At 40.4% G+C, this 23,956-nt stretch overlaps 2 protein-coding genes across 7 annotated transcripts in view; one reads left to right on the forward strand and one right to left on the reverse strand.

Annotated features, from left to right (window-relative positions):
* The window catches only part of MED12L (mediator complex subunit 12L), a 338,137-nt gene that overhangs the window by 115,677 nt on the left and 198,504 nt on the right, over positions 1-23,956 (reverse strand). The window lies entirely within an intron of this gene.
* Positions 41-22,417, forward strand: GPR87 (G protein-coupled receptor 87). Its single transcript, XM_043595122.1, has 3 exons — positions 41-535; positions 16,221-16,352; positions 21,299-22,417. The coding sequence occupies exons 2-3, from the start codon at positions 16,319-16,321 to the stop codon at positions 22,339-22,341; spliced, it is 1,077 nt and encodes a 358-aa protein (XP_043451057.1). The 5' UTR covers positions 41-535; positions 16,221-16,318; the 3' UTR covers positions 22,342-22,417.

Genomic DNA, 23,956 nt, shown 5'->3' on the forward strand with positions numbered 1-23,956 from the left:
ATTTTCTAATTAGCAATAGAAAGCCCCTCCATTCCTGCAAAATAAAATGAAACAAAGAAAAAGAAAAAAGAAAGAACCTAAACACCGGGACTAATTTAGTAGAGGCCAACCCCAACCTTAGACTCCATCCCCCTCTCCTTCAACAGTCCTCTGGCATGCTGAGCTCCAGCCCTCTGTGTTCCCTTCAGGTGAATCACCTTCTGATTCCTGCAGGTTCAGGAAATGCTCTTCCGCAGTCGACAGATCTCACCTACTCTCAGATGTGAGTCACTTACTTTAGCGAGAGAGCAAGTTGCTCCAGTTGTTCCAAGCAGGACAATCTGAAAGGGTGCCTCAGAGGACACTCTCAAGGAGGGTAGGGGAGAACCCACCTTCTCTGACAGGGAGAAAAATGCTTATTTTTCATGCTGTACCAGAAAACCCACTTCTCTGTTAACCATAGTTTCCAGGCTTATTCTTAATTAGAGTTGAGAAGCTTGTTCCAACTCGAAGACACCGTATCAGGTGAATGGACACCCAGACACCGCAATGAAAGGTAAATCAAAAAAACTTTTTTTTGATTTTCTTAAAAGCTGTGGTTGATAGGACACAGCACTGATTAAGACTGTAATTATCCTTCTGCTTAAATCTGAGGTCTGAAGAAAAAGTAGAAATTAGAATATGAACTGAATGAGATAATGTAACGACTCTGTGGGAGGCACCACAATCCAAAACAGGGGCCATACATGCTTCATGGGGCTTCGCGGTTTCCAACTCAGGCGGGCGGAAAATGTAAACTGTGTATCGTGACTTCAAAAGGGGAAATGATGATTTGGAAATCACTTCTGTTTCAGTGAAATCTTTTATCACATTTACTTTATTAGGTTGAGTTAAAATCCACAGTCTCTTCTCATTGTTTCCTACGTCCTAAAATGCATATTTGTTTCATAATCCTTCATTTACATTTTTTTAAACAGAGAGACCAAAATGAGAAAGATGATTTTTCTGCCCAGATTGCCTCATTCTGATAAAAGAATCTCAATCTTCTCATTGTCCCACAAAGAACAGGGCGATCCTCATTCCTATTCCATTAAGAGATCATGTTAAAACATGTCACGAAGGCACTGAGGAAACTGCCCGGCTACTGACAAAGGGCTCGAGACAGCTTAGTTCGGCTTCACGTTCAGACTGTTGGGGAAGTTTTTGCTTCACTGAGGAAAACAAAAAGCAAGCATGGGGATTTGAACCTGTCAGTGTTATAATAAAGACTTTAAAAGATAGGTGAGCCTAAAGTAGAGGGACTTTTCGTGGTTAACAACATTTAGCTGCTAGAGAATTTTATATTGTATTCCAAATTGAATCTGCTTTCGCGTTAGGGGTATTAACATTTTCAACAACAGCTTTCTTTCAAAATCCTAACTAGAGATGCCAACTTCCTAGCAAAATACACAGCAAAAACTTTGCTTCTCTATTACCAAAACTATATGGGACAGGGAGAGCCAGACATTGCTCATATTTTATATCATTATTATCTCTGCCAGCTTGGGGTTAACAAAAGTCTTTCCTTCTTGAAATTAGGAATCAAGGAGATTCTCTTAGTCCTTCAGCAAAATCCTTTGCTAAGACTATCATTTGCCACATCTACTTGAAAAGTCTTTTGATATATGTGGGTGAAGGCAGAGGGGCTGGAAGAATAGATTCCTGAATACTGTATTTAAGGATGTAGGCACAAAATCATAACTTTCATGAAGAGGCTTAGGGGAAATTTCCTAGCCAGAGACAGCGTGCTGAGAGGGATTCCTGCATTCAAGGAAGCGGGTAGGTGAATAGACACTAACTGAAAATTAATGTTTTTATTCAAGCTACTGGTGTTCACGCCCTCTTTGGAGTCTGCATGCTTTTCTCCCTTCCTTGCTATCTTAGGGGTTCACTTCCTTCAAGAACAAAAAGTATTTCATGCTTAGCCTGTACTCAGAAAATTCCACAGAAATTTAACACAGAGGACACAAGAACAGTCATTCGTTCTTTGTATGCCTCTAAACAGGAAAACTCATACAACTCCCTCAAAGCCTGTCCTGGTGAGAACAGAAGTGAGGTGAAATCTAAGGAAAATCACCTGGGAGCAACCCACAGTCTTGAGGACAGAGGTTCTCCACGGGCATGGGGACAGAAGTTTGGTTCAGGGCAGAAAGTCAAGGACTCACAGCAAAATGACCAGGGCTAGGATGCAGACTGTGCCAAAAGTTATCAGTAAGTTGGGCAAGCCTCTTACTTCCCTGGAAGCTCACTCCCATCCCTCACAATAAAATGAGGGAATCAGATTAAATGGTCATTAGAGGGTTCCAGCATCTCTACATTCCCACAATCCAGGTGATATGCCGAGGTACTAGGATTCATTATCAAGAACCAAGGCTTGGATCTAATAAAGGAATGTTGGAGGGGGCACTGGGTGGAGTCCAACAAGATAAGGAGGACTGATCCTCTCTCCATTTCTGTCCCAGCCAACTACATGATGTTAATCAAATCCCAACGTCTTTAGGCTCCAGATTCTCCCTCTGCAAGATGGAGATGAGAACAGTTAGCTCCTTGCTTCCTCAGGTAGAAAGCTTTGCAGTAATACAAACACAAGGGCCACTTGCAGTTCTTATAGCTGTGACCATCAAAAGCAGAGAGGGAGAGCCAAGGCAACCATGACCTTGTGGTTAAAAAGTAGATGAGATGAACCACTTGGAGAGTATCAAAGTGAATAAGAAACAAGACTCACATGTTCTCCATCAGGCCAATGGTTAAGTCTAAGCTCCTTTCTGGCCTGGCTACACTTTTAAATATTATTCCTCCCTATGTGGCAAAAATGGGCAGAATAGAATGTTTGTTCTCTACCTTGCACCTAATTAGCATATTTTTATCTTTTACTAACATTCATATTAGCCAAAGATGAAAACATTTACACTAAAAGGCGCTTGAAGAAGAGTACTGATTAAGTTTCACATAGTATAAGACTTCACATTAAGCCATTCATATCAGTGACTCCTTAATTTGTCTTAAGGCAATTTCTAATAATAATTTCTATCATTTTAGAAACAGAAGCTAACTCCTAAGTGACTTTTTATAATGTATTAGATAAAAGTCATGACACAAACTGCCCTTCTAGCCTTAATACTAAAACAACCATTATAAATACATTGATAGCTTAATATATGCCCAAGAGCACTGCATATTTCACCCATATTCAAAAAACAAATGGAGACAGCTGTAAATACTGTTATTACCACCATTTCACAGCTGAGGAAACTGAAGTTTAAAAGATACACAAGTAGCAGAGCTCTCATCCTGAACCATGTTTTTCTGCCGTCAACCATGCTCTTAGTCACTACTTTGCAATCTCTGGGTAAATGCACTATTTGCCATAGTGACCTCCCCCCCTTTTTTTGCATAGTTTATAAGCAAAATTATATAGATTTGTGATTTATTTACTGTGCTACCGGACTGCAGGAGATAAATGGCTATCTTGGGTACGTGATAGATTACAGTCAAGATGGAGCTACTTTACTTTCTATTCTTTCCAAAGGAGACATCATATAATAATCAGCACATGAACCCCCAATTCGTGGGGAGGCAGCAACAACAGAATAGTTATGAGCACAACACTCAGAGTGACTTGTGTTCAAATCCAGACTCCATCACTTACCACGTGTGTTAACCTGGGCTCTTGTACTCACAGGTCTACTGAGGGAACCTCGCTAAGCCTCAATTTATTTGAAAAATGGTGTGGGGGTGGGGGAAGACTATTCTTACTAACACTCAGGTAGCATCAAAATAGTGAGTTCTTACTATATGCCAAGCTCCAAAAAAAGATCTCTAAGGATCCGATGAGGTAATACTGTGGTAATACCTCATTCAATCCTCAAATCAATCCAATGATGAATATTTTCCAGGAGAGAAAAGGGAAGCATCGAGGTTAGGTAACCTGCCCAAGTAAATGGCAGATCTGCAACTTGAATCCAATGTCTTTTTAATAAATTAAAGTGTATCTAAATAATTCACAACTGTCCTACATGCACAATAGGATTAGCCAGTATTTGCCAAACCCTTATGCTTCTTAATGCTGTTGCTGTGCCTAACAAGATAGAAACATAGACTTTTCCACTACCAGAGGAGGGGTTAGCCAATAGACTGAACATGCTCTCAGGTCAGAGATACTACTGGCCTTCAGCCACCAGAGTAACTCTCCAGCGGACAGACAGTAGAGCAAAACTCTGATTTTCAAGGCCATGGAGAGTACTAAATAAACCAAGATTCTGGTTGCTTCCAAAGCAGAAGTCAGTATAATAGAGGACAGCTGAAATAAAATAATCTAAGGTTCCTGCACTACAGATGCTTATGATCCAGTTGAAGAAAGGAAAATGCTAAGAGAAAATACTGGGCTGTTAGCACTCAGCTACATGGCTTCAGGCAGAAAGCTGACAGAGGAGAGGTAAGAAAATGACACATGGACATGAGCTGCCCCTAGGCTACAGGCACCACAGGGTCTACCACACTGCTTTTGGGATGGATGGCCTCCCTGGCCACACCTCCTCCTCTTCCAACCTACCAGACTCAAAGCTTATAAACAAAACTGAAAACAAATCATCATTGTGCTTTTCAAAACAATGTAGATAAATTGGTTGAAAGAGAAAATTGAAAAAACTACAAAACTAATTGTTTACTAGATGCATTTACAAAGAAGACAATCCTTCATAACATGGGTACAATGTGGTTACCCACAGTAAGATATAATACTTAAATAATCACAATTATTTTGTGGTTGTTTCCACCAAGCGTTGTAATGATCTGGATAATGAAAACTTTAAACAAGATGAAGTATTGCACGTGTCAAAGTGTCTAATGTAGTACCTATATCATATGTAGCAAAATGAAGGAATAAAAAACAGTGGATGCCATCAAAAAGGTAACTACTGTATTGATGCATCTGCATATTACGGTCATTGTTTAATGGATATTTCCATTGTATTTATTCAACACCAATATTCCCTTCCCCCTAAAACATTCTTTCTAATTTCATGCTGCAATAATACATCCTATCAAAAATTTCTCAACTGGTAGGTAGGCATATGAAAATGCCATTTTCACATGTACAAAATATTATTTCCATGTGGTTCAATCTAATACACCATCATTAGCAGTAAGAAGAAACTTCAGAGCTTCTGAAGTAGTCATCCCAAATTAAATACAATGCCATTAATGTCTGAAATCCTACACATTGTCTCAAAGCTTGTCTTACAAACTCATCAATTTCCAAAAGGAAATTATGAAGGGGAAATTGGTAAAACTCAGGTAGAGCTTTGGAGCAAGCATCAGGTAACAAGGCTCTAGTCCCACAGGGAATGAACAGAAACGCTAAGGAAAGGCTTGGTGCAGCCAGTGTCACAAATTGTAACCCACAGACAAGCTTTATTGGGCCTACCCAATGTGTTAACAAAATTAATCTGTAACTTAAAATTCATGCAATTTTATAGAAAATCCATTTTTCTTATAAATCAGATAATCTGATAGCAGCTGACCCATACACCTGTGTGGCAACAATCCAGAGCCTGAGACTAGGGCAACATCCCCCCAGGACATACAGTCCTCAGCCCTGCTGTTTATCTACCCTGACGCTTTGGCTGTTAGCTGGATCTTACTAGCATACTAGTACTGTTGATGATTTCTTCTGATACCTGGCTCACTTTCCTTTGGGGGGATATTACCTATGGGGCTTTATTTGAATTGGCAACCCTCCACTTTATTCCCCCTACTTCAGAGGGAGGTGTTCGGAAACATCAGAGGACCAGTGTATGATGACCCTTCTCCTGGCCTTTGTCCATGTCTTACATGAGATCAACTGCCAGTTCCTATTCTCTCAGCCCTTCCTGTGTTGTACTCTTCTACTTCAGATGGCAAAATAAGATACTCATTAAGGAAACAATGGTAGATCTCTGCTAAGATTAGTTTAGGTCACAGGGGGCAGCCACATTCCAAGAGAGCCTAACATGAAGGCAAATGTTTTTTGAGCCTGACCCTCTATCTTCAGGTACTCTGATGGATTCTGGAGATAGAAGGATTCAGAGACTCTCAAGCAGTCAGGCAAACAAGGAAAATGCAATAGTTGGAATTCTGGACAACAAGGCAGACAATAGGGACTGAGGAGCACTGACACAGTATAGGGGAAAGCACGTAAGGCTTTTAGAAGAGGTCGCAGAGGAGTGAGACTTGAAAGCTGTGTCAGGAGCTTGCCCTTACATAGCTGAGCAAGGGAGAAGCGGGATTTCCAGAACAAAAGGGCCAGGTAGACAGGCAGTCTGGTGCAGCTGCGAAGTGGGCAGGTAGACAAGATCAGGTCACAAGGGTACCTACAGAGGGGCTTCAGCTGTATTCTGTACAAGACAGGAAGCTAGAAGAGAGGGCTGTAATGGTAGAGGACATTAATCAAGGAAATATGACGGGGGAAAAAGAGAAAACACATATGAGAAATATTACAATAATGCAAACAGTTACTTATTTCTCCTAGTTGAGCAACTTACCATCTGTATACATCTATCCAAAATTATTTTGATTCAAATATTCCCACTAGTTTGAGAAGCATTGTTTTAAAAGTCAGGTAATTAATGCCAGTGACGTTGATTTTAAGAATCACTTTAAAGAAAATACTATACGTGTGTGTGTGTGCGCGCACGCATATATATGGGTATGTGTTCACACACACATACATGAAATCAATTATATATGACGCCAGATCCTTTTATTACATATATATGGGTGGGGAAATTTATCTCTTGTTTTTATAAGAGGACAAAGTAAGTAACAGGGAGGGTCTGATGCTGATAAAAATGTGAAATATCCACTAGTATTAAAGACCTCATTAGAATGTTTTCATTATAAATGAAGGTAAGGGATAAAAGTGAAGGAGGACTTGCCTCTTAGGAATCAGTCTTATTCTATTAAACAACGTAACGGTTTGACTAAACTGTGATCTGAAGATTTAAGGTAGCTGAGCCGACACCCATTCTACAGGTAGGTGTTCTGTTGAGAACACCTCCCCTTTACCCACAGCTAGAAAACTGTGATGACGACCTTCCTGGAATGGTGAGAAGACCCCCACCATCACAGCATGAAGAATCACGTTACCTCTGAAGTATAGTGCCTCCACCATGGAATGACCCTTGTGAAGTCAGGAACAGCCACTCCCTGAGCCTGTGCAAAGCACTCCTCCCTTCTTCAGGATGTGAATCCAGCAACTGAACACTCGACCTGGGACCTTAAATTCTGAGATATTTGTTTTAAGGAACCAGAAGTTACCTGAAATATATTTGGTTCCACATAGTCATTTAAAACCATTACTCTGGTTATTGAAACTAGAACCCCTAACCTCTCTGACTAGCCTCCTCTGTTTCAATCATCCAGAATTGAGCTATATATCAATCAGACTTTGCCTAAAGAGAAAATAAAACTATACATGTCAATTCAGTCAACTCTAAAATTTAACTATATGATTAATAACAAATTTTATTACTGAACAGAAAAAAAAGTACTATTTGCCATGAGTTACATCTTTATAATACTGTAGTACTTACAACATAAAATTGACTTTGTATATATTATCTCACAACTTCTCACAGCACACTTTGGGAACTAGTCTAGGCATGTATTATTTTTCCCATTTCAGAAATGTACAAGTTCGAGAGCTAAAATGTTTTGTCTAGGGTCACAGACTTAAACAGAGTCAAAAACTTAATACCTGCCTATGAATTGAGGTATAAGACACTAGCCAGGTTACTTCTGAGGTTCCATTCATCAAGTCAAGTAGCATAGCAGAGAGGCTCTGGGGTCACAAAAACTAAAGCTCCTTTCCTGGCTTCGCCTCTCAGTGTGTGTGATGTTGGGCAACTTGTTGAATCTCCCTGGTAAGGTTCCTCTCCTGTACAAAGGGAATAACCAGGTTTAGGGAAGGTTCTAAAGAAGCATTAGACCCAAGCGTTGCCTTCATGGAGTTCACAATCCACTTTACACCACTCTCAAAGAAATAGTTACCAACAAGTGGTCAGAAGTTACCTGATAACTAATCTGCTAAATCTCAATGTGAACCAAAAGACACATAATTGTAGGCTATAGATGTCAAGTGCAAGTCTGGAAAGAGAACTTCAGAGTAGCACCCGAACAACCTGATGGACTGTGCTTGGCACTCCAACACCTTTCGGATGTGACTCGAAGCATGCATTAACGAAGCGACCTATGACTACAGTGACCTAATTTCAATACCAAAAAAAAAAAAAAAGTAAACTGTATCCAGTGAGGTAACCTGTTTCTTTCCCAAGGCCTCCAGCAAAGCTGTTGTTACCCGCATTGGAAAACCCTCCCTCCCACCCTCCTTCCAGCTTAAATTTAAGGTATTCTTGGGTTACAGACGGTTACAAAATAAGAGGCTATTATCTTTCACCAGAAACTTCGCATTAGATGTTTTTTGTGAATGTTACATCTTTACCATTGAAATGTAAGGATACCACAACAGTATTCCCATATGAGTTACTAATTTATTATGGCTTTTCTGTAAGAAAATGACCAACCTGCTGCTAAAAAGACAAAACAGAACAAAACAAAACCCTCAGATCTGAAATTCTAACAGTTTTGGATGTGAGCCTCTAAAATTCAAACAAGAAAGTGGAAGACAAGTAAGAGAGAACCACTGCCACCAATTAATCACTCCAACAAATGATGAATAACCGCATTCAGGGAGGAAGCACTTCACTGGCATTCATTTTTCCTATCTTGATCAGAAGGACAGTAATGAGACCCTGTGCAGCCAGAGAGGACATTGCTGGGTCCCAGCGGGCACACCTGCTGGCTCTTTCTGCTGAGGCAGGGGTTCCCCCAAGCTGGGCACAAGGGGCTCACCAACCAGGCTGAAGTCTAACACAGTGAATTCTAACTACAAGGCTATGTGCCTAAGGTAGCAGTTCACCAGTCCTGGATGCTAATCTTTCCCCTGGTCCCCCCATTACCCTTTCAGGGAAACAGGAGAGAGTTAGACATCTAACACGCCTGGGTTCAAGCCTCTACACCACCATTTATAACCTTTCCTTCCTTGGGACCCAGAATCTCAGTTCTCCCTCCAAGAAAAACAGTTTAATAATAACCAGCAGGGTTTTTGCTTAAAGACCCCAGCACAGGGCTGAACACAGAGAAAAGCTCAATTGTGACCATTAATAATTCTCAAGTGTGAACTAAGTAAGATCTCCTGACACCATTTTTCTGAATTGCTAAGAGGTACCAGGAAAATCATTTGGAAAGAATACTCTGCAATGGTCCTCAAAGCAAGAAAAATTAGGAGTCCATAGGCAAGGAGCAGAGGAAGAAGAAAAATACATTTATAAACCTAAATAGAACACTTCTTGATCCATATCAATCAAATGTAGTCACGTAAGATTAAATGACAAACCAAAGGTTATAAAACCAAATATCTATAGGATCAGACAGTTAACACTCCCAAGTGAGGACACCCAGGATGCCAACAGAAAATGCTGGGAGCTGGCAAACTGGCCTGCACACTGCCCATCGGGAAGAGGCAGCTGATGCTGCTGGATTACTTGTGCTCAGTGTTTGCATATCTCATTCTTGAAAGTAGGATCCAAACTTGAGTTCTCATATGCAATTTCCTGGTGTTTTCAACATTGTTCAGGCCAAACAAAACTAGATCTCCAGTTCAGAAGATTAGCAGTTCCTTCACCAGCTGGATGGGAGAAAACAAACGCCCCCTCTGCCCTGTGCCCCCCCCCCCCATTTCCTGTCCTCCAAAATGAGGCTCCAGAATCGTTCTTCATTTTTATTCTGGGCCAGTATAATAGAACTCCAGCTTCAGCTTCTATCAGATCTGGGATGAATCCTGACTCTACCCATTACTCGCCATGTGAGTCAGGACAGGTTAATTAACGAGTCTGAACCTCAGATCATCCCGCCTGGGGGGAGTGGTGGGGGAAGGGAACGAAGCACCTAGGTCATGGGACTGCTCTGAGGATTGTAGGAGACATCAAGCAACTGGTCCAAGGTCTAAAATAAAGGAGACACTGAGAACACAGTAGTCCTTTTCCACCACCCTCATTCCACCACCTCCTCAGTCAAAGGAGGATATCAATGGATGGTTAAAAAAAGAAAAAAAAAAGAAAAAGAAACACAACAACAACAAAAACCAGGCCTGTAAGCATCGATACCATCTAACCTCAGGAATGGCTGTGAAGCTTGGGCCTACATCAGACATCACATTCTTGAGTGGTTTCATCAGCTCTCAGCTGGGGGAGCAGGAGGTGGCACAACAGGATTCCCGCCCGTGAACAAGGTCCTGGAACCAAGCCATTACTACCGCTGAAGCAGCCCTCATTACAACACCCTGCAGGCGCCAGGACATGCCAAGGACGCACAGCAGCCCTGCAGTTTATGTGCACACAGCAGTCAGATGAGGCTCAGACACAACTTAAAGGGCAAGCTCGCTGAGCAAAGAGATCAGTCAAAGGGCTGGGACCACAAACCACATAACACTCTCAGCATCAACAGGGTGACAAGAACATGGTTCACTTTGTGTCCAACCTATCAATCACCAGATAAATTCTATTGTGTCCCTATGCTACACAACAGGAACCAGCAAGACGGCTCCTACCCTGTGCAATGGTGCCGGGTGGTCATAAATATTCTCATTTTAACCTGGCGGTCATCCCTTCGTGGACATATCCTCATATTCGTGTTTTTCATGAGGAAATGGAGGGGGAGAAAGTTGGAACATAACAGAAGTTGAAACCCCACACTCCACCACACTGCCACCGTGCTTGGTTAGGAGTAAGGGCAATGGGTGTTTGTTTTTTACGTTAATTATTTTTGAGAGAGAGAGTGCACACATGCATGAGTTGGGGGGCGGGAGGCCTGCAGAGAGAAGGAGGGAGAGAATGCTAAGGGAGGGAGAGAATGCTAAGGGAGGGAGAGAAGCAGGTTCTGTGCACTGTCAGCACAGAGCCCAATGCGGGGCTCAAACTCAGGAGTCATGAGATCATGATGAGCCAAAATGAAGATTCAGACGCTTAACCTACTGAGCCACCCAGGCGCCCCACGGTTGGTTAAGGTTGACAGTTTCCAATCAAATGAAAATGATCTTTGAATTGCATTTAGGGAAGGACTACTAGAAATAACACAAATAAAAACTAACATTTAACACAAACAAAAACATTTATAAAGCACTTATTTATAAATGTATATTCTAAGTTAACCTCTTAATGATGCTATAGAGCAGATAACATTATTGTACCCATAATTCAAAAGATTCATTATGGGAAATTTATCCCCAAAGCTTACTGGCAACTCTTAATTATCAAAATCCAGCTTCTTTTAACTTCCACCCTCTACGATCTTCAAAACAAAAATAACGCCTTCTATCTGATTAGGAACTCTAATGCAAGAATTTCTGTACCATTTAATAACTTGGGTTTAGAGAGCAAAAGAAAAGCATGGCTACTTGGGTTATTTAGAAAAAAAAATCTGCCAACAAGAAGCAGGAGAAACTTGAAAGGAAAGAAGCAGAGACCAGACAGGAGGTCAGTACAGCAACCCACACATGAAACTATGAGGGCCTTGTTCTAGAAGGGGCCTTCGGGAGTAGGGGTTGTAACAGCTTTCCTTCACAGCAAAGGAAAGATGTAATAAGACAAACAGGAAGATCAAGTAAGGGGTTGACCAGGTAAGGGGTAAAGCACTGCTTTGACCAAGAGATGAAGCAAATATTCAGAAATAGGAATAAAAGGAAAAGTGGTTTCCATGGACGAAAGGGAAAACAGTTCAAGTTCAGAGTTGTCGACTATGAGGAACATCCACATATAGCACATTCCATTGTGCAAGAAGGACTGAAGTTTAGGGAAAGGAAAAGAGGGATCAGGGAAGAGAGGTTATAGCTGAGCATCCGAATAGACATGAGCACTCCTGAAGAAAAGGAAATAAAAGAATGAGGAGCCATGGCCTAAATTCGGGAAAGCACGTTATTTAGAGATGGTAATAAAGGAGATGGAGAAGGAGAGAGCAGACTCTCAGAGGCCAGTACAGGAGAATAAAGTATCTCATTTCCATAACTGAAAAACAAATTAGATTCCAGAAAACACAAATATCTTATCAGAAACTAATTAAAACCCAACTCTTCTATATAATTTCAATAATAATTAAGAGAATGGAAGCATGGATTCCCCAGAAGTCTAAATCATCACCCATATCCAAGGTCTCTGGATTTGGGATCCAATTCTAAAGATTTTATTTTTTATAGTACTTTTTAAGTTTGTTTATTCATTTTTAGAGAGAGAGAGACCACAGGAGAGGGAGACAGAGAAAGAGAGAGACAACAGGTGGGAAGGGAGAGGGAGAGAAACAGAGGGGGGCGGGGGAGAGAGAGAGAGAGAGAGAGAGAGAGAGAGAGAGAGAGAGAGAGAGAGAGAGAATGAATATCAATCCCAGGCAAGCTCCTCATTGGCAGCACAGAGCCTGATCTGATGCGGGGCTCAAACCGACAAACAGTGAGATCAGGACCTGAGCTGAAACCAAGAGTTGGACACCTAACTGACTGAGCTATCCAGATGCCCCTGGAACCCAATTCCAAAAGAGGAAATTCATGAATGAATCATACATATTGCTAAGCAGCCCCCACACACACACTCCAAGAGATGCAACTCTTGCTAAATGTACTTTGCATTTCACCACCTGCTTTAACAGAAGATAGGGAATGTACCTGTTATGTGTTTCTCTTGGTCTTGAAAACTCATCTGTAGTGTTGGTCAGTTGCTAGCCTATTTGTAGGACTTTTCCTTTCTGTGTGCTCTTTTGTCCTTTTTAACTTGAGATGATATTTATATGCCATAATTTGTATCAATTTTGAGCATATGATTCAATACTTTTTAGTAAATTTAGAGTTTTGCAAACCATCACCACAATCCAGTTTTATCACCCCTCCCCCCAATAAAACCCCTCATATCCTCACAGTTATTCTCAACTCCCACCCCCAGCGTTGAGGCAAACACTAATCTTTCCACTTCTATAGATTTGTTTTTTCTGGACATTTCATCTAAATGTTATGTAGTCTTTCACATCTAGCTTCTCTACCTGGCAAAATGTTTTTGAGGTTTGTCAATATTATAGCTGCATTTCACTCCTTTTTGTTGTGAAGTAATATTGCACTGCAGGACTATACCACATTTTGTTTATCCATCATTCATCAATTGATATTTAGGTTGATTTGACTTTTAGCTACTAGAAATAATGCTACCAAAATATTTCCACAGGAGTCTGCATAGGCACGTTTTCATTTCTCTTGGGTAGATACATATGCGTGGAATTGTTGGGCTGAATGATAAATTTAGTTTTACCTTTATAAGAAACTATCAGACTGTTTTCAAAGTAGCCACATCATTTTAACTTCCCACCAGCAATGCAGAAGTGTTTCTGTTTTTCCACGTCCTTAGCAACACTTCATTTTCTCATTTTTATTTATAGCCACTCTGGCAGATAGGAAATAACATCTCATTGTAGGTTTTTATTTAAATATCCCCAACGACTAATGATGTTGAACACCTTTTCGTGTGCTCTTGGTGAAAACGTCTACACAAATCTTTAGATCATTTATTTTCTCACTGGTTTTCTTATTAAGAAGTTGTAAAAGTTCTTTGCACACTCTGAATACAAATCCTTTATCAGAAATGTGATATATAAATACTTTCCCCAAGACTCTTTTCTGGGTCCTTCTTAATGGCTTTCTGCTTTCTCTCCCACTGTTGCGTGTGGCTCACCCATATTAGCTCCTCTTCTAGTATGGGTAAGCCATATTGGAATTCTCGTTACTCAGTAAAGTATATTTGAAGCCAAGAGAAAGAAAACCATGTAACTTGGGAACAGAGAAACGTACAAATTAAGAGGTGTTTGTCAGGTAAACTCCATGAAATGTTTCCATCAGAAGCTTGATTCAAAAAAAGAAAAAAAAAAGACTTACTGAATCCAAGGGTTATCATTATGAAGTTCAGAAAACTGCTTCAATCATTCTTTTGAGTAATTTTTAATAATTAAAAACAAAGTGGAGTTTCACATCCTTGCCTACTTTAAAATCCTGCAACATTGACACCCAAATAGGAAAGACTCTTAAGAGCCCGAGTCATTGTCCATGCTCTGTTAACCAAAAAAAAACAAAAAAAAAACAAAAAAAAAAAAACCTTTTTGGTGCCCACCATGTAGTGATTTGACACGAGACATGGATAGGGTGTCTAAATTCACAAAGAGAGGATTCTGGTGGAGGGAGCGTTCACTAACAATATGGGAAATGTTTTTTCCATCTACTACCAAATCTAGCCCCCAAAGTTCACGAGATACTAGGGAACAGAAAAGGGCAAAGTAACAGATAACGAAACATTTGCTGCCAAACTCTCCAATACGCTTCTGCCTGCAAAGTGCTCTTTCCCTGCTGACTCAGCAACTGTAAGTGCTTACACCAGCCAGAAATCTGCTTTGCACTTTTAAGGGGATGAGGTTACTTGGGATCTCTGCAGCTGCACAGTCTATCAACAACATCAGTAAAGAGAAAAAGTCTCACATGGTTTCATGAGCAACAGTGTGACTTCCCCTGTAGCAAACCATTTAAAACATAAACCCATTGGACTTGACCAGCACACTTTTCAAAATCAGTTTCCAGGATTTCTGCTTTTATCAATACTTCAGAGAAACCAAAAAACACAGGGCTACTTGAAGGAGAACCGGGGAAACGTTTTCTAGCATTTAATGTTACATGCACATATGATCTCAGCTAATCTTTTTTTTTTTTATTTTAATGTTTATTTATTATTGAGAGACAAGAGACAGAGCATGAGGATGGGAGAGATAGAGAGAGGGGGAGACACAGAATCCGAAGCACGCTCTAGGCTCTGAGTTGTTAGCCGAGAGCCTGACGCGGGGCTCGAACTCACAAACCGTGAGACAGATCATGACCCAAGCCACAGTTGGGCGCTTAACCAACTGAGCCACCCAAGCACCCCGATCTCAGTTAATCTTTATAAAAATGTATGGAATCTGAAGGTCTGAAAAGTTAAGGTATTAAGTCATAATCGCACGCCCGTCACTCAAACCCAATTTAATTCTTCACTCCTAATCAAAACTTTCAGATTGGATGGAATTGTCACAGAGAAATACAGGGACTTATGAGGCAAACGTTCCAATGATGTTAAATTTTTAATGGAATTCTATGTTTGAGGAAAACATAGAAGCTCACACAAATTACAGTCCCAAAAGGGATTTTATAGGGCCTTCAGGGCAATTCCAGAAAGGTCAGGTGACTTACTAGAGGTCTCACAGCTGGTTACTGTAAACCCAGAACTAGAACCCCAGAGATGATAAGAATAGGATAGATACTTGAAAGCATGTGAGCTTAGGGGTGCCTGGGTGGTTCAGTCAGTTAAGCACCTGACTCTTGATTTCAGGTCAGGTCATGATCTCATGGTTCATGAGTTCGAGCCCCACATAGGGCTCTCTGCTGACAGTGCAGAGCCTGCTGACAGTGCAGAAAGTCCTCCTCTCTCTGCTCCTCTTCCAAACATGCTCTCTCTCAAATTAAAGAAAGATTTAAAAAAAGAAGAAAAAGAAGAAGAAAACATGTGAGCTTCTAAAACACTCTTACATACATCAGCACTAGATCTTTATAAAATTTTTTGATAATCTCCAACTGCATGTAAGTGTTGTCATAGATGCATTTATTATATGCTCAGGTTAGGTGCGGGTGGGGGGGGGTGGGATTTGGTAGAAGCAGGGAGAGGACTACATAAGCTAACACGTTCTGAGTGCATTCCTACACCCAGGTTCTGATAAATGTCTTATATGAACTATTTCAAGTAGTCCTTATTACAATCTTGGAGTATGATTATTATCATTCTAATTTCAGAGATGAAGACACTGAGTCACAGAGACATTAGTAGCTTTCCCAGGACCACAGAGTGGCATTCAGATAGCCCACATACACAGAAATGGTCCTTGCTCCATGGCAGGCTGAAAGAGAACACAAAAGCAGGCAACTCTCATTTGGCACAGCTGTTCATATCCAAAGAGTATGCCTTTTCTGAATTGTGAAGGCATATACATGTATTTTTAAAGAAAAGGTAGAATTCCTGTGTTCAAATTCCTTCCTAACTTTTCCCCCCTTTTCCCCCGCCCAGGACTCAAACCAGGGATAGCCTATGCCGAACCCTCCCCTCAGTCATCCCCGAGTGTTTCCTGACACGTATTTTTGCTTACAGTCCATCACAACTGAAGAATGGGGCTCAACTTGACACTTGCAAAATTACCAGGTAAGCTGTAGAAAAAAGCGCATAGAAAATCTTCTTTCATAAATAACTGTTATTTATACTGTGTGACACTTTGGGAATTTTATTGGCTACTGAACCAATTAACAGAATAAATCCACATTTAGCCTGGCCTTTCATTAAACATAAAACAGTGAACAGGCAGGACAGAATCACAGACCATCTCAAAAAGGACAAGAAAGATTACGTTATGATTTGGGGAAGATTTTTATACCCAAACTAAAGTATCTGTTACTTTCCAGATGTAATAGTTTAAGGTTCACCAACGCTTCCCAGGAGGTCAAAGACAACAAGTGCCTACTCTCCTATTTAGAAAATGCAACTATTTGGACAATGACCATACAAGGTCAGTTGACCGTACAAGGGCAGTTGTGCCATGGTAGTGACACCCTATAATTTGTATGACTTCTGTGTTTCATTCCTACCAGGCAGGTAGAGCAGTCACATATTGTTGATACTTTCACATTTTGTGCCAAAGAGTGACACACCCCAATGAGCAATAATGCAGCTATACCAAAAGCAAAAGGACCAAGATTCTTCACCGCTCTATCATTCATCATGTGACCACTATTAATGAGACAAATTGTAATTATTGACTTAAGTTGCAGTAAACGAACATCTACTAAGCACTAGAGACTGTCCTCGAAATGATGTTTGCAGAGAATTTAACTCTTGGGAGATCCAGCAAAATGGCTACTGTTTATTCCACTTTACAAAGTGTTGAAGTAACTAAACCAGCTTCAAGTGGGACTTTCCGCAAGGACAAACGTGCTCTTTATCTGCTTGGCCCGATACAGTAGCCATAAGCGCTGAATGCCATATATGGCCACAAGCCCCGTGCATTTCTTCAACACACACAACGCACCCCCCCCCCCCCCACCAACACACACACCAAAACAGCCACATCCCAATGGTCAACACATGGACTACAATACCACTCTCACAGAGGCTGACACAAAATGTTAATTTACTATGGAATAGGGCTCTTATGTCAGTGTCTTTGTTAATCTAATTTAAAAGGAGTTGGAGAAGGAAGAGCAGGAGAGAAAATAACAAAGGAATCCTCACCCTCAATTATCACTCTGTATCAAGCTCTGAGCTAAATAATACAGGTAATAACATCTTAGTAAACAAGGAGTGTGTGAGAAAATAGCCTTTACACTGTAAAAACACCTTCTAATTTTCTTAATTGAATCACCAAGCTACCTGTCATTAAAAATGTTCCCTACCTTGGCCAAGTTTTTTATTGACGGTGAAAAACAACATGATAAAAGTAACTGGGTGAAGAGAGCCACAAACATTTAATGTTCATTGTTCCGGAGAGTGAGCTCTGTGCACAGAAATGCTTCTGAGCACACTCACCAGCTTTGGGAAAATCTGGGGCAAAGATACATAAGAGAAGAAATAATGGGAGTGGCTGGCAAAAAAGAACACAAACTTAATTCTTTAAAAAAAAAAAAAATCAATCAGACAAAACTCTATATCAAGTTTTGAGCCTTCCAGAGCAACTCACAGATGGTTCTTCCTGCTAAAGAACCATTATTTTTTCTTTCTACTACCATATTATTTCATAAAATAATTCATAGCAAGTTTAACAACTTACTGTTTAAGCTGCATTATAAGTGTGGAATTTGTAAATGAAGAAATAGCCAAGCCTAGGCCTAGCCTACTGAATTAAATTATTCCAAAATGTTAATCTTATACATAAACTAAGGAAGTAAATACTATGAGGTGACATAATCAACAAGCTCAACACCAGACTGACAAAACCACCATAACCACTGTGGAATAATGCCACTCGCACTTGGTATCTGTCATTTATGAGACACAGTGTTTGTTAAGTACTATTTTTGACATTCTGATTTAAGACTCCATCTTTAATAATAACCATAATTGATCAGTAAATCATCATTTCATAAGAGTGCTTGTCCATACAATTAAAACTTTAAAATATAATGATATACTGAGCAGACACACAATCCCAAACCAACACTGGGATGTATGGGTCTTCCCAGTCCACAGTGTATATGCACAATAGATTCAGTGAGTCAACACTAAGGGCTGAAATATCCATGCCAAGTATGGCTACAGTTTGTGAACCATTCTATTTGCACTTACAATGGTTTTGAAAACCATTCATAATTGTTGTAAGCCAGAGCCATCGGCTGACCACTTTCAGTCTGTGTCCCTTGGCTGGACCACTTACCTTGATTAAAACTTACTTGCCCTCTCTCCATTTCCCACAGGGTTCTATTCTGGGTTAGATGAAAGTGACTGCTAATAGTTTCATTGCAGAAATTAATTCAAGCACTATCTTAACCCAGGTAAAATTGCACATCTTAGAAAGCTTCTAATAACATTGATGCTGATGGGGATCTTGTGGTGCAGAAACAGACAAGATTGTAACACTTCCTTAAGTCAAAATAGGCTTGAAAGATACTGTTCAAGACAATATTTGAAACTGGCAGCAGTTAATATAGATGGCAGCTGAATCAGGCATTTTAAACTTATAAAGCCTAATAATACTGTGGGTCTCATTGTAACAGGCTAGTCCAGCTATAAATTACTAGCCTGTGTGAGGGTATTTCAGCCTGGAAAACCAGTTTTTAAAAACACTTGTAGCAGAGAATAAAAGGGAAAGAATTAGAAAGAGGACAAGGTTACTCAGGAAGAGCCCACACTTAAATTCCAGGCAGCAATTTAAGAACCTGTTTTTGGATTATAATCATCAAAACTATCTTCCCTGTTATATTTCTTCAAAGAAGGGAACTAAAGTACATACTACACTGCCTGTCATGTAGGGAAATGAGGCCAAAATTAATGCTATTACCTCTAAAACAAAATCATTCCAAAACATAACTGTAATTATAATAAACAATATTAATAAGAAGTAAAGGGGCGCCTGGGTGGCTCAGTCGGTTAAGCGGCCAACTTCGGCTCAGGTCATGATCTCGCGGTCCGTGTGTTCGAGCCCCGCGTCGGGCTCTGTGCTGACTGCTCAGAGCCCGGAGCCTGTTTCAGATTCTGTGTCTCCCTCTCTCTCTGACCCTCCCCCATTCATGCTCTGTCTCTCTCTGTCTCAAAAATAAATAAATGTAAAAAAAAAATTTATAAAAATAAATAAATAAATAAATAAATAAATAAGAAGTAAAAACTCAGTAATGACCTTCCTTGTAACCTTACATCTGAGAAGGTCATTTGAATTTTTTTTTTTTAACGTTTATTTATTTTTGAGACAGGGAGAGACAGAGCATGAACAGGGGAGGGTCAGAGAGAGGGAGACACAGAATCTGAAGCAGGCTCCAGGCTCTGAGCTGTCAGCACAGAGCCCGACGCGGGGCTAGAACTCATGGACCGCGAGATCATGACCTGAGCCGAAGTCGGCCACTCAACTGACTGAGCCACCCAGGCGCCCCTGAAAAGGTCATTTGAAAATTGTGTTAGTCCAGGTTTAAAAGACAGAAAACAAGGCAGATGACAAAACATAATGGATGGCCAAGGGATTTACTGGGGGAAATGCTTGCAAGGGATTACAGACTGAAATGCAGGTCTGACCTCTGTGCAGGACAGGGGAGCAAGGAGGATGAGTGGGAAGATTCAAACTTCAATGCAGTTTGACCAAAGTTCTGACCAGAATGATGAGGCTTTCAGCCAAAGTCATTTGTCAGAGGAACTCTTCTGTCCCAGGAAAAGTCTTGTCTTAGCAACCTTCCTGTGGGGAGTTACTGGCTTCGAGCAGCCTGTGGGGAGTGTCCATCAGCAAGAAAACAGGAGTGGATTCAGAGCCCTGAGTGAGGGCTACCCATGGGTTTCACCCCCCTCACAGTAGGAGACACGAGAGGCCCATTTCCATGGCTGCCATGTAAATAAGATTCTCATACGTCATGGTACTGATTATGTGATAGAGTGGTACGGCATAGGCCTCTAACAACATGAACTAAAAATTCCAAAAATGTAAAAGGTTTAAAAATGTTATGTAAGTGCAACAGGTATAGCGTAGCCTTGTAAATAAAAATAGGTATCAGGGGCGCCTGGGTGGCGCAGTCGGTTAAGCGTCCGACTTCAGCCAGGTCACGATCTCGCGGTCCGCGAGTTCGAGCCCCGCGTCGGGCTCTGGGCTGATGGCTCAGAGCCTGGAGCCTGTTTCCGATTCTGTGTCTCCCTCTCTCTCTGCCCCTCCCCCGTTCATGCTCTGTCTCTCTCTGTCCCAAAAATAAATAAACGTTGAAAAAAAAAAAAATTAAAAAAAAAAATAGGTATCAGCCTAGAACTATTTTTAGCAAGTTGCTCTCCATGATAAGAAACTTCTATATTAACAACAATTTCTTTTTGTTTCTATTCCAAATAATGGTCCCTAAAGGCTCTTACATTCTGTAAGAAAGTCAAGGGCAAAAACTTCAGAAATCACCCACTAGTTTTACTGTTTTTCAATTACTGATGATTCAACAACTGAACACCGGGAGAGATTTTAAAAAGTTATTTCAAAGTGTGTGCCAAAGGCTAACCTAAAAGAATAACTAGTGTTAGCCATTTTATTTTCATTAGAGGAAATTCCAATTTTCTGCCAACAGATTTTATTGATTCTGTTTGTAATGATTTCAAACACTAAATTAAAAATCAGAATAACTGCCATTGATGGATTTCTCCTTATTTTCAAAAGACTGGCATAAAGAACCAGAAATACAACATTTTACCCAAGGGACCTGGGTGTGCATGTGTCCAGGGGGAGGGTGGAGAGGACTTGAGGGAGAGGCCACTAATGCCCTGGCCACTCAAAACATTAAAAATGCACTAAAGTAACTATTTAAAATGCCAAAGGCATATTTTAATTTGCCCAAAATAGCAAATAGCAGTAGCCTATCAAGGAGACTAATAGTCTGTGGGGCACACATGTTAAGCTCTGACGTGATGTCTCCCCTCTTCTCTGACAGATAATGAGCTGAACAGCCAAGGGAGTCACGCACCAAGTAACATGAGCGATGGACCCGGAAGGAACATCACAGTTAACAACGAATTTGACACTATTGTCTTGCCTGTGCTTTACCTCATTATATTTGTGGCAAGCATCTTGCTGAATGGTCTAGCAGTGTGGATCTTCTTCCACATTAGGAATAAAACCAGCTTCATATTTTATCTAAAAAACATAGTGGTTGCTGACCTCATAATGACACTGACATTTCCATTTCGAATAGTGCATGATGCAGGATTTGGACCTTGGTACTTCAAGTTTATCATCTGCAGATACACTTCAGTTTTATTTTATGCGAACATGTATACTTCCATCGTATTTCTTGGGCTGATAAGCATTGATCGCTATCTGAAGGTGGTGAAGCCATTTGGGGACTCTCGAATGTATAGCATAACGTTTACTAAGGTTTTATCTATTTGTGTTTGGGTTATCATGGCTGTTCTGTCCTTGCCAAACATCATTCTAACAAATGGCCAACTAACCAAGGAAAATGTTCATGACTGCATGAAACTTAAAAGTCCCTTGGGAGTCAAATGGCATGAAGCAGTCATTTATGTCAACAGCTGCTTATTTGTGGCTGTGCTGGTGATTCTAATCGGATGTTACATAGCCATATCCAGGTACATCCATAAATCCAGCAAGCAATTCATAAGCCAGTCAAGCCGAAAGCGGAAACATAACCAGAGCATAAGGGTGGTTGTGGCAGTGTTCTTCACCTGCTTTCTACCCTATCACTTGTGCAGAATTCCTTTTACTTTCAGTCACTTAGACAGACTTTTAGATGAATCTGCACACAAAATTCTGTATTACTGCAAAGAAATGACACTTTTCCTATCTGCGTGCAATGTGTGCCTAGATCCAATCATTTACTTTTTCATGTGTAGGTCATTTTCAAGAAGGCTATTCAAAAAATCCAACATCAGAACCAGAAGCGAAAGCATCAGGTCACTGCAAAGTGTCAGAAGATCAGAAGTCCGCATATATTATGATTACACAGATGTGTAGGAGTTAAGGGGTCAGGAGGCCTACTCTTGTTTGCAGTCAAAGTGTACAGAGTGTAAATAAATGTTTCTTTTGATTATCCTTGCTTCAGTCTATCAAAATACAGATAAAAGAGAATTAAAATGATATGACACTTGGGTATCATTTGAAACTAAGAAAAACATTAAGGCATGCCAAAAAGTGAACTAAGCGAGAGGTGGTGTGCAGTTGAGTGGCAGGTTCATGACTTGGGGTTTCAGGAACAGACTGCAGAGGCAGAGAATGCCATGGCAAAGCCAGGGCACTGCCAGCTAATACTGCTGCTGGGAAGCCGCTTCTGAGATAAAAGAACACAGAGAGGAAATAACTCGATGTAGCTGTAGGGTTTAAGATTTGGGATCATTTTTGTCTGATATAATTAAGTGCATATTAATTGCTAGGCCCTCTGACCTTCCATTTATGAATATGTAGGACCTCGGGCAATCCGCCCTTCAATGTATTCATCAATGTCCATGCACATCAGAAAAAACTATGTAGTGTGGAGGAGGAGGGAAGAGATTTAACTATATTTCTTAAGCAATGTATTTGAAAGGCTGAATTCAAGTGACTGATTTTAAACTTAGGCTATTTCAAAAAAGAAAAACTAGCTATGAAGACAAGTGGATCTTGGATAAAACACGACATTTGCCATTATTATATCGCTATGCTGCTAAATCCTCCTGGGTTAAAAAAAGAGAATATGGAAGCTTGGTTAATAATCAAGTATATGTGGCTTGTAAACAAAAACCATTTAATAGTCTTTATTTTAGAAAAACTTTTAGCAAATCATTCTTTCCTTTTAGCTATATCCTACCTTTAATAGTGTTATCATTAGTTTAAAAATATCACCTTAAGTTGAAGGATAGAGTTTAATAAATTAAGTCAAAAAAGAACAAGGGTAATCTTTTAAATCTTACAAGGTTTTCTTCTTCAAGAAAAACCCTTGAACCTTCATGGATTTCAAAGCCTTCAGCTGCTTGAGCATAGCAAGTGCCTGATTTGTTGCTCACACTGTGTGAGGAGTGGGGCAAGCATTAAAACAGGAGAACTGAAGGCACGTTTGTCAATTTGCTGACAAAGAGAGGACACTATGGTCACCAGAGACAAAGCACACACATGCATAATAAAGTGTGATGCTTTATTAGACTCTTGTAGACCATCTACACAATTCTAAAAGCTAAAGTGAGTGGAAATAAGGGCACAAGAATAACACAGACTGACAGTGACTACCATCACAAACAGAATTCAGGGACTGCTAAGTTCCTAGTAGGTGAGTCAGATTTGGCAGAGGCATTGGTAGCAAAGTGATTAAAAAATTATCTGAGGACCTCTACTGAAATGTCCATCTGTCCATCCAGATTCCAATTCCATAAATTCCAGGGGCACTCCGGCACATGAATTAATAACCCCTCATTAGGTCATTTACATAGCCACCCCTCCCCGCACTGTGTACCACTAGCCAGGTTAAGATAACTATGTTTAGATCAGCTGATGTGAAAAGGCACTTTGAAAGGCTAATTTATTCCTCCATTCTCCCCATAATGTCTAGGTTGAGTTACAGTTATGCTATATAAAAAGGAGCAACACTATGGTTGTGAAA

The sequence above is a fragment of the Prionailurus bengalensis genome, chromosome C2 (genome assembly GCF_016509475.1).
Source record: "Prionailurus bengalensis isolate Pbe53 chromosome C2, Fcat_Pben_1.1_paternal_pri, whole genome shotgun sequence".
Lineage (NCBI taxonomy): Eukaryota > Metazoa > Chordata > Mammalia > Carnivora > Felidae > Prionailurus > Prionailurus bengalensis.

What these genes read in the sequence shown, in the direction of transcription:
- GPR87 (XM_043595122.1), top strand. Translation starts at nt 16,319, where the DNA reads ATGGGGCTCAACTTGACACTTGCAAAATTACCAG. An exon ending in GACACTTGCAAAATTACCAG is followed by an intron (nt 16,353 to 21,298) that starts GTAAGCTGTAGA and finishes CTTCTCTGACAG; the next exon opens with ATAATGAGCTGAACAGCCAA.